Consider the following 10,146-nt stretch of genomic DNA (forward strand, 5'->3'; position numbering starts at 1 on the left):
TAAGATGATTATTATTATAAAGCAACCTCCCGCTCAGAGAGACCCAGCTGAAGTTTTCCTAAGAGATTCCAGAGCGGGGTCCCAGGCGCCTATTTAGTCCTAAGCCTATGGCACCACCTGCTGTTGGAAGAAGGGATTGCAAGCGGAACAGAATAGAAGAGGTGGGTAGTTTCCCTTGCACACACACCACTCCGAATCTAGCCTGGGTGTGCGGTTGCAGACTTAAGGCCCTAACCCTGGCTCCGGCTGCATATAATTCCGACACCCTCCTATGCTCGTCCTTTGGGATTCTTAGCTCCCAGGGTTGCACAGCCCAGCTAAAGCCATGTAAGAAGCCACCTTTTCTGTGACTTGCACAGGGCTTAATATGAAGTCAGAGGTCACCAAAGCTCCGCCCCAGATTGGTTTTCAGTGCCAAGTTTCAGCTACAAAGCTTGTAACATTTTAAAAAGAAACACGGGGCACCTCTGAGCATGTGCAGAGTGCCTCTTTTTTTAAAAAAAATTTCTGCTTGGCATCCACAGTCTTGCCACAGCACTGGGGATGACAGTTTAGGAATTCTGGGCCAGTAGGCGCAACTTCAAGGCGAATTTGTCTAGTTGGTCATCTTCTTAAAAACAAAACGAAACAAGAAATTGCTGGGACAAGGAGTATTGCTTCAGAGCACAAACTGTGGTGTACAGGGAGACAACATTCTCTGTGCAGAGGATGCAAAGCTAGCTGACAAAATAACTTGGCTCCCAAAGTGGATGATAACATTTTGAAATAAATGTTTTAAAAAGGGAAGAAATAACTTCTCCCAAGGCCAGGTGATTTTGAAGAAGGATTGGGCCATTGACACAGAGGGTGAGGGAGAAAGACGAGCTGTTAGGAAGACCCAGTGTGATGTTCGGACAAGCTGTTCCTCCCTCCCTCCCTCCCCCCCACCCCTCTTTCTCCCCCCTCCCCAAGACAGCAGCACAGAAGGGGTTAAGTCTGCAAGGAATGACAGCACATTAGTCACTGCCATTTTTCACTTGCCAACTTTCTAGAAAAAATCCTGCCCTGGGTCACTGCGGGTGGGTGGGGAACGAATCTTTGGGGCTGACAGCCAAGCATGCACCCCTGTGGCTTATAATAAAGAAATAAACAGAGAAATACGCTCAACAGAGATCCGTTTGACAATGTAAGACTTTTCCGCAGGAGGATCCCTCAGACCACTAGTATCTGGTACATTGCTAGAAGGTAGGCAAGTGGGAAGATTTATTTGTTCAAGGAAAAAAAAATTAAATAAATAACAAATAACGGGGCTTTTTTATTTTCTGGGGTTTTGTTTCCTGGGGGAAATCACAGTTCTGCCATGGCTATTTTCGACGATGCCATGGAAAGGCACCAAAAGAAAAAAAAAAAAAAAAACCCATCCCATTTCATTCTCTGGCTATCTTTTTCTTTTCTTCTGTGCATGCGCGCAAAGAAAAACTTGGAGAAAAACTGAAAAGGAGGAGGAAATGTATCCACCGCGCATGCTCTGTGCACCAGTAGGATACATTTTTTATCACCCCTACCATGGGTTGGTACAGACAGACCTGGTTACACCCTCTCCACAGACAAAAGGGTTCGGGGGGAGGAAGTGGGGGCGGGGGGAGAGAATCATTTCCTTGCAATTGGCTGGGTCCTCCTGTCCCCCCCACCCCTTCTAAAAAAAAAAATGAAGTCCCCATGTGCTGACCAGGTGTGACTGCTTACCACCAACAGCTCTCTTTTCCTGAGTTATTTTTCTTTAAATTCTTGACATCCCTAATACCGTCCGAAGCCTTAATGCTTTGCTTCTTTCCCTTTCTTTTCCTTGTTTAAGCTTTCCTTTCTGTTTTCCTTTTGGTTGTTTTTGGTTTGTTGTTTTCCTTTCATTTCGTTTTTTTTCCGTTTCCTTTGACAAAACAGTTCAGGCTTTGCGCCAAGAGTCATTGAAATTTTCGGAGTACCTTTTTTTTAACATACAATGACCTTCTCTTTCAATGCAGTCCTCTCTCTCTCTTGTGGCCGTAGGATTCACCTTCAGAAAAGGCCCCGAGCATTTTTATTTAGTGGTAGGTGAACGTGTCTCAGCTCTCTCTCTAGTCAGACCAGCATTGATAGGAAGGGGTAGGGAGCAATGATTCGTCTGCCTAGGGATCCCAGAGGCCATCGGTTTCCACCCATGGGATCATCCGTGGGTCTCATGGGAAGCCAACCTAACTCCCGAGGCCTCTGAGCTGTAAATCCAGCAGAAGTCCAGTTCTTTGCTGCCCCCCATTCCTGGCCCTCAAGGGGTTTAAGCCATTCTAATTTAGACCTAGTGATGTGCTGACTCTGCAATAACAGAGCAAAGGTTCAGGGCCATATGGGGCTGACAACTGTAAGAACTTCTTGGTTGTTGTCTTGACCACCGCTTAAGGAAAAAAAAAAACCACCACCACCACCACCAAAAAACCAACCAACCAAAGCAAACTAAAACCAGAAACCAGACCAAATGAAGCATCGTGACGTGGGGCAGTGTTCATCTAGGTGTAGAGGTCCAAACCACCCACTGGAGATCTAATCGCTTATATACATATTCATTTTAGGATAGAAAAAGTGGTAGAGCAGAACCAGAATCTAAAAAGAAAGCCACATTTAGGTCCATCACTTCTACCCTGGCCTCCAGCTTCAAGAGACGTAGGTCATCCAAAGATACGGTAAGAGGAAGAAGAACGATTATGCCCTCTTTCTTTCTTTCTCTCTTTCTCTCTCTCTCTCTTTCTCTCTCTCTCTCTCCTGCCATCCCATCAACTTCCACACACCCATCTCGAAGCTGCCAGTGTGACCTCCCATAGCCTCATGTCCGTCAAGAGTGGGTCAGTCAGTGAGTGAGTCAGTCCGTTTCCCTGTCCCTCGGAAAGTTTCAAAGCCCTGGAGGGCAGGAAGGTTGCTTTGTAGTGTCCTGTGAAGAGTTTGGAGATCACTGCAGTGAGTGGCTCGTTTTTTGGTTCTGGTTTGTTCTTTTGTTGTTTTGTTCTTTTTTGGATCAGGTGATTCGATTCCATTTGGAAAGGTGGCTTAAATTTCCTCACCTCGCTGGTGTCCAATTTTCCCTTCTTTTTTTTCAAGGAAATTTTTTTTTTGACAGAAACTGATTTTTACCTGTTGTTTTTTTTTTTTAAAGTGTTCCTGTACCTGTTTGTCATTGTATGCCTAAAGCGGTCCTCGACACCCCCATCCCTGACCCCCACTTCCCCCACCCCAATTCCGCCCCAGTTTAATTCAGGCACCGTCTCACCTCACTCTGGACCATGTGTCTATCACATTCTTTACCTGTGATTTTTGTTTGTGATTATAAAAACAAAACAAAAAGCAAAAAACAAAAGCAAAAAGAGAGAGAGAGAGGGAACTCCCAGAATTCAGCCAACTGTGTGCAAAAGACAACTGTCTCTGCCTAGGGCAGGGTAGGGAGAGAGACAAATCGCGGTTTGGAGAGAAAAAATTTTGGAGAGCATTTTGAAAAAATATATCTAAAATGAAGCCAAACCCAGGGTGGGGGAAAACCCAAAGGCAGCTGGCCTGATTCGCTATTCGGTTTCGGTGCGAAGCGTCTCCCGCAAGACAGCATCGAAACTTCTGCTTGCTCTAAGCTTCTTGCTTCCAAATGGCCCCCTCCTGTGGAGGGGAGGGGGGGTTGCACGCACAACTCAACTGAGGCCTGAGCACCCCCCTGCCTGCATGAGCCCTGGCTGGATGCCACTTTGCACGCTGAAATGTCTGGAGAGCAGGAAACGCCGTTTCTGTTTTGCGTTACACGCAGCACAAGGATACCGCTTCCTGCTGTGAGCTTTGGAGGGTGGGGGGGGGATCAGAGTTTGGTTTTTTGGGTGTTTTTTTTTTTAAGCTTTTTAATTTCCTTTCTACGGAGTTCTCTCTCTCAGTCGTCTAGCTCTGGATCAGGGTTGCTCAGGCAGGTGTCAGAGAGACAAGCGCATGGGTGGCAAGCACCAAAATGCGTGTCCTGCTGCCAGTGTGAGCAATGCAGAAGAAGGGCTCTGCTGTGGAATATGATAAGAAAAGCCGGCCTCTGAGCATATGCAGAGAGCTCTGGTGTGAGCCTGCGGTGCAGGCCAGGGAAAGGGACTCGGCTCAGCTGAGCTGTGGGACATGACAATATGAAGAGGGGAAGTGCTTCTGAGCATAGGCAAAGTGCATCTCTGATGAGAGTAAGCAGTCAGCAGACACAAGTCTGGGACCAGGGAAAGGGTTTGCCTGGTACAGAGAATATGATTTTCAGGCAGTTTCTCATTTTAGAAATTAAGTATGGGTGTGGGAAAGGGGGAATAGCACCCCCAGAGACCAGTGAAATAGATGCTCTGCATCTCAGCCTGTGCCCTGGGTGCCTCCTGCCCACTAGTGACTCTGCTTGGCATCTCCGCTCATCAGAGAAAGGAGATGCCATTGGATGCAGAAGCAGAACTCCCGGGGTAATGGAAACCACCCCATTGTTCCTTTGCTGGGCCTGGGCGCAGAGAAGGGGTCAGGCAGATTGTTCCACAATCACCCTTGAATTTGCACCCTGTGAGGACTCAACGGCTTCCTGCAGAGGACAAGATCAATTCCCTCCTGGCAGAAGTACTTTTGCTTTCGGGTGTGGTTTGACTCACTTGCTTGAGCTACCTACCTACCTAGGGGTTTGCTGGGAGGTTGGTTCTGCCTTTGAGTGGGAAGTCAGAGCAGGCAGCCAAGGGCTTTTACCTACGCCAAGATTCATAGGGCATATCTTATTTATTTATTTAACTAACTAACTAACTAACTAACTAACTAACTAACTAACATATTTTTATCCCGCCCAAAACTTACATCTCTGGGCAGTTTACAACAAAAAACCAACAACAGAAAAGTTAAAACATTCATTAAAACAAATAAATGAAATGAATATAAAACCAATGAATATCTACATGACAGACTTAAAACTATTTGGTTCCTTGCTGTGGCTTCCTCTAGAGCAGGGGGATTCCCGACCTGTGGCACTCCAGATGTTGCCAGACTACAGCTCCCATCACTCCCAGTTTATTGTGGCTGAGGATGATGGGAGTTGTAGTCCAGCAACATCTGGAATGTCACAGGTGGGGAACCCCCGCTCTAGAGAATCCTAACAAACGTGGGGTATGTGAAATGGCCTAGCTCTGTCTTCCCACAGAACTACAATTCCCATGGTTCTCTGGGCAGATTTTAAAAACTGACTAATAAATAGAGTTAAGTCTGATATGTCTTGGTAGGAGGAACAAAGATAGGGCCCGAGCCTTGAGGATGGTTGTTCAGAATTCTGTATTTATTCCCTCCTTTCAAGTTCTGGGGGCGATACCTGCCTCGCCCACCCCTTGGTCTAAGAACCTTTCTCCTTCCCTTATTCTGTCCTCCACCGTGCCTAAGAGAGATGGCAACAGCTTGCAGCTCCTGCGCCCCATAAGCAAGGAACTTAAGTACCCTGCACCTAGAGTCTGCATCCTGTAAGAATTGTGCCAATTAAGTACATTTCATAATTGGCTCTGCTAGTCATGTAGAGATGGGCTGCAGGAGCTGTGCAGGACGCCTGACCAACATGGCCTCCAAAATGGCCTCCATTTTACCCAAGCTCTTTCAAATATACCTAATCAACCATAAGGACTAGAACCTTTTTTTTTTAGAGAGAGAGAGCGAGAAGGCTGAGGTTATCAGGAAGTTGGATTGTGCACTCATTATGCCATCCTGCACTTTTTCTATGCTCCCCTGGCTTTGTCCACATCGCCTTTGTCGAAGCCAGACAGCTCCAGTGCTTATTTTTTTAAAAACACAACAAACTAATGACAGCTCCATTCCATTTCAACCCCATTTGTCGAAACACGAGGCTATGCAAAGACATAAAATCCAGCATGTCCATAGCTAGGTACACTCATTTCTCCTCAATGAAACAAACACATTGCAGCATCCTTGTCAGCTATGGAAATAAGTGAAGCCATGAGGTCCGGCAGCATGAGCCGACCTCAGGTTTCCGAAAAACCGACCGTGCTCTGCAACCCTTGAGAGCTCAAAGGGGCACCACGCTTTGTGGCCAAGCAACTGGTTGGCATCCAAACTGCCACCATTTCCAGGATTCCCCAATGTACACGCTAGAGAGACCCCTGCAGATGGCCGCTCAACATCAAATTTGGTACACCCGGCCAAAAGATACTTAGCAAGAGCTGGTGCACACACTGAAATGTTGGGCTGGCCTAATCCTCCCAGAGAAGTAGCCATATCCCCACATTTTGAAGCCCTAGTCTTTATGGGTGACCCCACAGAATACTCTGGAAGCTCCTCGAATCGTGACCGATACGATACCAAAGATCCAAACTCACCTTTTCTTAATCCCCACAAAGGCTCCAAACAGGAAAATCGTTCTCGTTCGCTCTTTCCCCCCAGTCGGTACAATTCAAAGGACCTTTAAAAGAACAGAAGTTAGTTTGATTGATTGAATGACTTGGTATCCTGCTTTTTAAATGAAACCACGAGGAAGCAGATAACAAAACTATACTTCTATCCTGCTCTGTTCCTTAGCTCACTTTGTTAGGAATTTATCTACCTTGCCAATCCTCGTTCAAACATAAACTACCTGAGATGGCAAACTTCTTATTTATTTTTTTAAGTGGTAGGAGTTTGAAAAACAAACAAAAAATGTTATCCCTTTTTCTTTTTTGGAGTTTGAAAAACAAACAAACAATGTTATAACTTTCCCCTTTTTTTTCTGGGTTTACATTACTAGTGTAAATATAGCGGCAGAAAGTGAATCAGAAGTTTCTGGTTAAAATTTTACCTCAGAGTCAGACATTTTACCCATGTCCGAAATCAGCCTCAAATATTCCTCAAATTTCCTCCAAAATCAGCTTCAAATATTCTTCAAATTTCCTCACAGACTCAACTGTTAAAATGACACACACGTACACCCCAGCCTCACCTATTGATTATACTTCTGTCTAGGAATTTCCTTTTGGGATTTTCTTGGCTGTTTATAGGACTTTATTTATTTATCCATCTATTTATTTATTTATTACAGGATAATTGGTATCCTGGCTTTCCCCTTGTACATGTGCACAAGGCAGCTAATGCTTTATTTATGTTTTATTTTGAAATCTAAATTTTAAAAAATTTAATGTGTTTTTATCTATTATGATTTTTAAAAAATCTTTTTGTGGATTCTAAATGTTTATATTTTGTATGGTGTTTTTAATTTTGTCCACCGCCTTGAGATTTAATATTAGGCAGTATATAAATTCAACAAATAAATAGATAATAAATAATAATGCAATTAATATAGGGTGTTTGGTTTTGAGGTTTGTATCTTAAGAAATTGGGGTGTGCTGCCTTCGGCTTTTTTCTTATTTTTATTTTGCAAATGGAAAGGCAGGATACCAATTACATGAATAAATTAAATAATAATGTCATCCTTATTCTTACGAGCCAAGGGAGTCTATGTCCCACTGAAGTCTGTGGGGTTTCCTCCCCAAGTAAACACACCCAGACGACAGCAAAGAGACTGTCGTCCCCTAAAATGGCGGTTGGGGATGGGGAGAAACCAGCTGTTTGGCAGAAACCCTGAAATTTCCCTCAGAAGTTTAGGTGTTGTGCAAACTGATTTCCACAAAGAAAAGGGAGACAAATAAACAAAAGCAAAAACAAGAAAGAGCCGTCCTCGGGACTAGCATCACCTTGTCACCTCAGACTGAGCAAAAAGGGATCATGTTGATCCTTTCAGCAGCCATTGTGGGAGGCATTTGTCATTCAACGTCATTATCTGCTCTCCACCCCGAAATTTCTCTGTCAGAAACAGGGGTTTCGCTGGTGGGGAATGTCCCCCCCTCAGAAGTGCCCCGTTGACATGTCTGGCCTCAGGGATGGTTTTCTGAGGAGATTTAACCAAAGTCTGCCCTTGCAGTGGCATCCTTCTTGGTTTATTCACCTCAGGATGAAAAGCTGGGTGCATTCTTTACACACGCCTGCTAGAAAAGAAAGAGGCGGAAGTCAAAACTGGGCAGCCAGAGGGAGTTTGTCGTGACCGAGCCCCCTTGGAAATTTATGGGACTTGAGTCAGTCAGGACTAATTTGTCTTGGTGGTTCCAGTGGGGCCAAGTCATGACTAACCAGTTGGCATCTTGGCCACTGGGAGGAAAAATCCAGGAGGCATATTTGCAGCGGCCTCAACCTCACAGTCACGCATGGGTCATTTTAATATTCATTTTATCACCCTTTAAAAGAAAAAAACACACACCAACAGGACACTAAGCATTCGGTTTCTGCTTCCCATAAGTACGTTTTCCTGTCAAAATTAGGCGCCAAAATATTCCTTGGAAGGAAACACCTTCCCCACAGATGCAAGTCTTAAGGTGGCCGGCTCCGCTTCTTAACTTCCTCCTAAATTTGCAGTGAAATCCTGGGCATGTTTATTCAGGAGTAAGTCTTGCTGTATTCCTCGAGGCTTGCTCCCTAGTAAGTGTGTGCAGGATTGTGGCCTTAACGAGCTTGTGAACCAGCTGTCATGGCTCCCACCCCACCCCCAGCACAACACTCAGATTTTGTAGCTTGCAGAAGGGGCTGAATTTCCCCCTCCTAAAATTCCACCTGTCCCCACCTTATACAATTACAGCATTCTTCACTCTTTCCAACATTTGCTCGATAAAAAACCGGCAGGCTTATTTTACATGATGCAGGAGAGAGGTTGTTTGGAGGCTGCAGTCTTAAAGAATTGCATATCTGCCTGCAAATCGCATGGAAAGCCATGGAGCTTACTCTGGTGTAAGCATGGTTAGGAGAACCTTGTAAATGGATCTGTTGCCTTGGCCAGCTCAGTTCATGCAAGAGTTTGGGAAAGGTACATTTCTCAGCCTAGAAATCAGTATTTTTTTTTTTAACATATTCTGTCACAATGAGCTGAATATGTATCCCCCCCCCCGAACCTGTCATACAAAAAAAGCTTCAAAATACTATACTTTTCACAGCAAATGCATTAGGTGCTTTTCCGAAGCAGAGGGCAGAAAGAAAAGCTGATATTCCACTAGCCCAACTGATATAATTGGTAGCATGCTCTATGAGAATAACTTTGCAAACTCTACAGAGACAACAGATAGAGAGAACTTTTCCTCCATTGCAAGACTGGAACATAGGATCAGCCAGTGAAGGTGGTTTGCAGGCGGTTCAGGGCAGGGGCCAAAGAAAACACAGTTTTCACGTGAGACAGAAGGAGCTTGCGGAACCCATCGCTACAAGATGTGGCGAGAGCCAGTGACTTGGGCAGCTTTAGCCATGGGATTCAACAGATTCACAGCAGATAGGCCGTGATAGCTACGTGGTTGAAAGACAGTCCAGGTACCAAGTGTTGAGGACCTATAAGTGTGGGGAAAGGTACAGCCCATGCCTTGCTCATGGGCTTCTCAGAGCCATTTAGCTCTCCACTGTTGGGAACAGGACGCTGGACTAGATGGACATGGCCGTTCTGATGTTCTTACCACTTAAATGCAAAGTCAGCACAGACCAATAGGTGCCCCCAAGAAAACAGGCACCGTCCCTACAAAACAGGCACTGTGGCAGAGATGGTGCTGCCATCTTGGGGCTCAGAGCCCGGTCAGGCCAGCTAAAGTGGGGAGGGTCATCATCGTTTTCAACTCCTGCCTGCATGAAATGGACTTGTTTGTGGGCGGGGAGGAAGTGACACTGTTTGAGGCGGCCTCTGAGCCTTCTCCGGGGCCGACGCTGCAGGTTTCTGGGGCGGGCAGGACGGCTTTGGGGCACAGCGGCGGACGAGGGTAGATGCTCTTTTGCCAAACGCAATTTTGCCTTGAACTCTGGAACTGCAGCCAATGCCTCTGTAATAGACAATCCCTTTGATGCGCCTGCTCCCTACAGACAGCCCCGCGATGTCACCACGCCCAGAATCCGTGAGCTGCAGATAGCCCTGTAGAGAATCCCCGGCTTCAGGAGCTGCTCAGCACAGGGTGGGCTCTTGTTCTGAATGTTCATTCGCTTTTGTCCTGTATCCCAAGTCCTGTATGATGGGGGTTTTGCCATGTCCAGGGAGCGTGAGGCAGGGACCGCAAAGAGAAGGGCAGGGGAGAAGGGCAGGGGGCCTGGAGGTCAGCAGGTGGGGAAGAAGAGTCG

The 10,146-nt window shown here is 45.9% G+C and overlaps 1 protein-coding gene across 22 annotated transcripts in view; it reads left to right on the top strand.

Moving 5' to 3' along the window:
• Window positions 1-10,146, top strand: part of GRIN1 (glutamate ionotropic receptor NMDA type subunit 1) — a 47,747-nt gene that overhangs the window by 32,883 nt on the left and 4,718 nt on the right. For 2 of the 22 annotated variants that reach the window (XR_008312847.1, XR_008312848.1), the window contains exons 20-22: window positions 2,001-2,066; window positions 2,583-2,693; window positions 9,895-9,983. The exons of 3 other annotated variants lie outside the window; for them this stretch is intronic. Coding sequence is in view for 9 of the 19 variants with exons in the window: in XM_053282684.1 (XP_053138659.1) it covers window positions 2,001-2,066; window positions 2,583-2,693 (177 nt within the window). In the remaining 10 variants the exon portion in view is untranslated. 17 more of the 22 variants (XR_008312851.1, XR_008312850.1, XM_053282684.1 and 14 more) reach the window with 13 other exon arrangements.

The sequence above is a fragment of the Hemicordylus capensis genome, chromosome 17, assembly GCF_027244095.1.
Source record: "Hemicordylus capensis ecotype Gifberg chromosome 17, rHemCap1.1.pri, whole genome shotgun sequence".
Classification (NCBI taxonomy): domain Eukaryota; kingdom Metazoa; phylum Chordata; class Lepidosauria; order Squamata; family Cordylidae; genus Hemicordylus; species Hemicordylus capensis.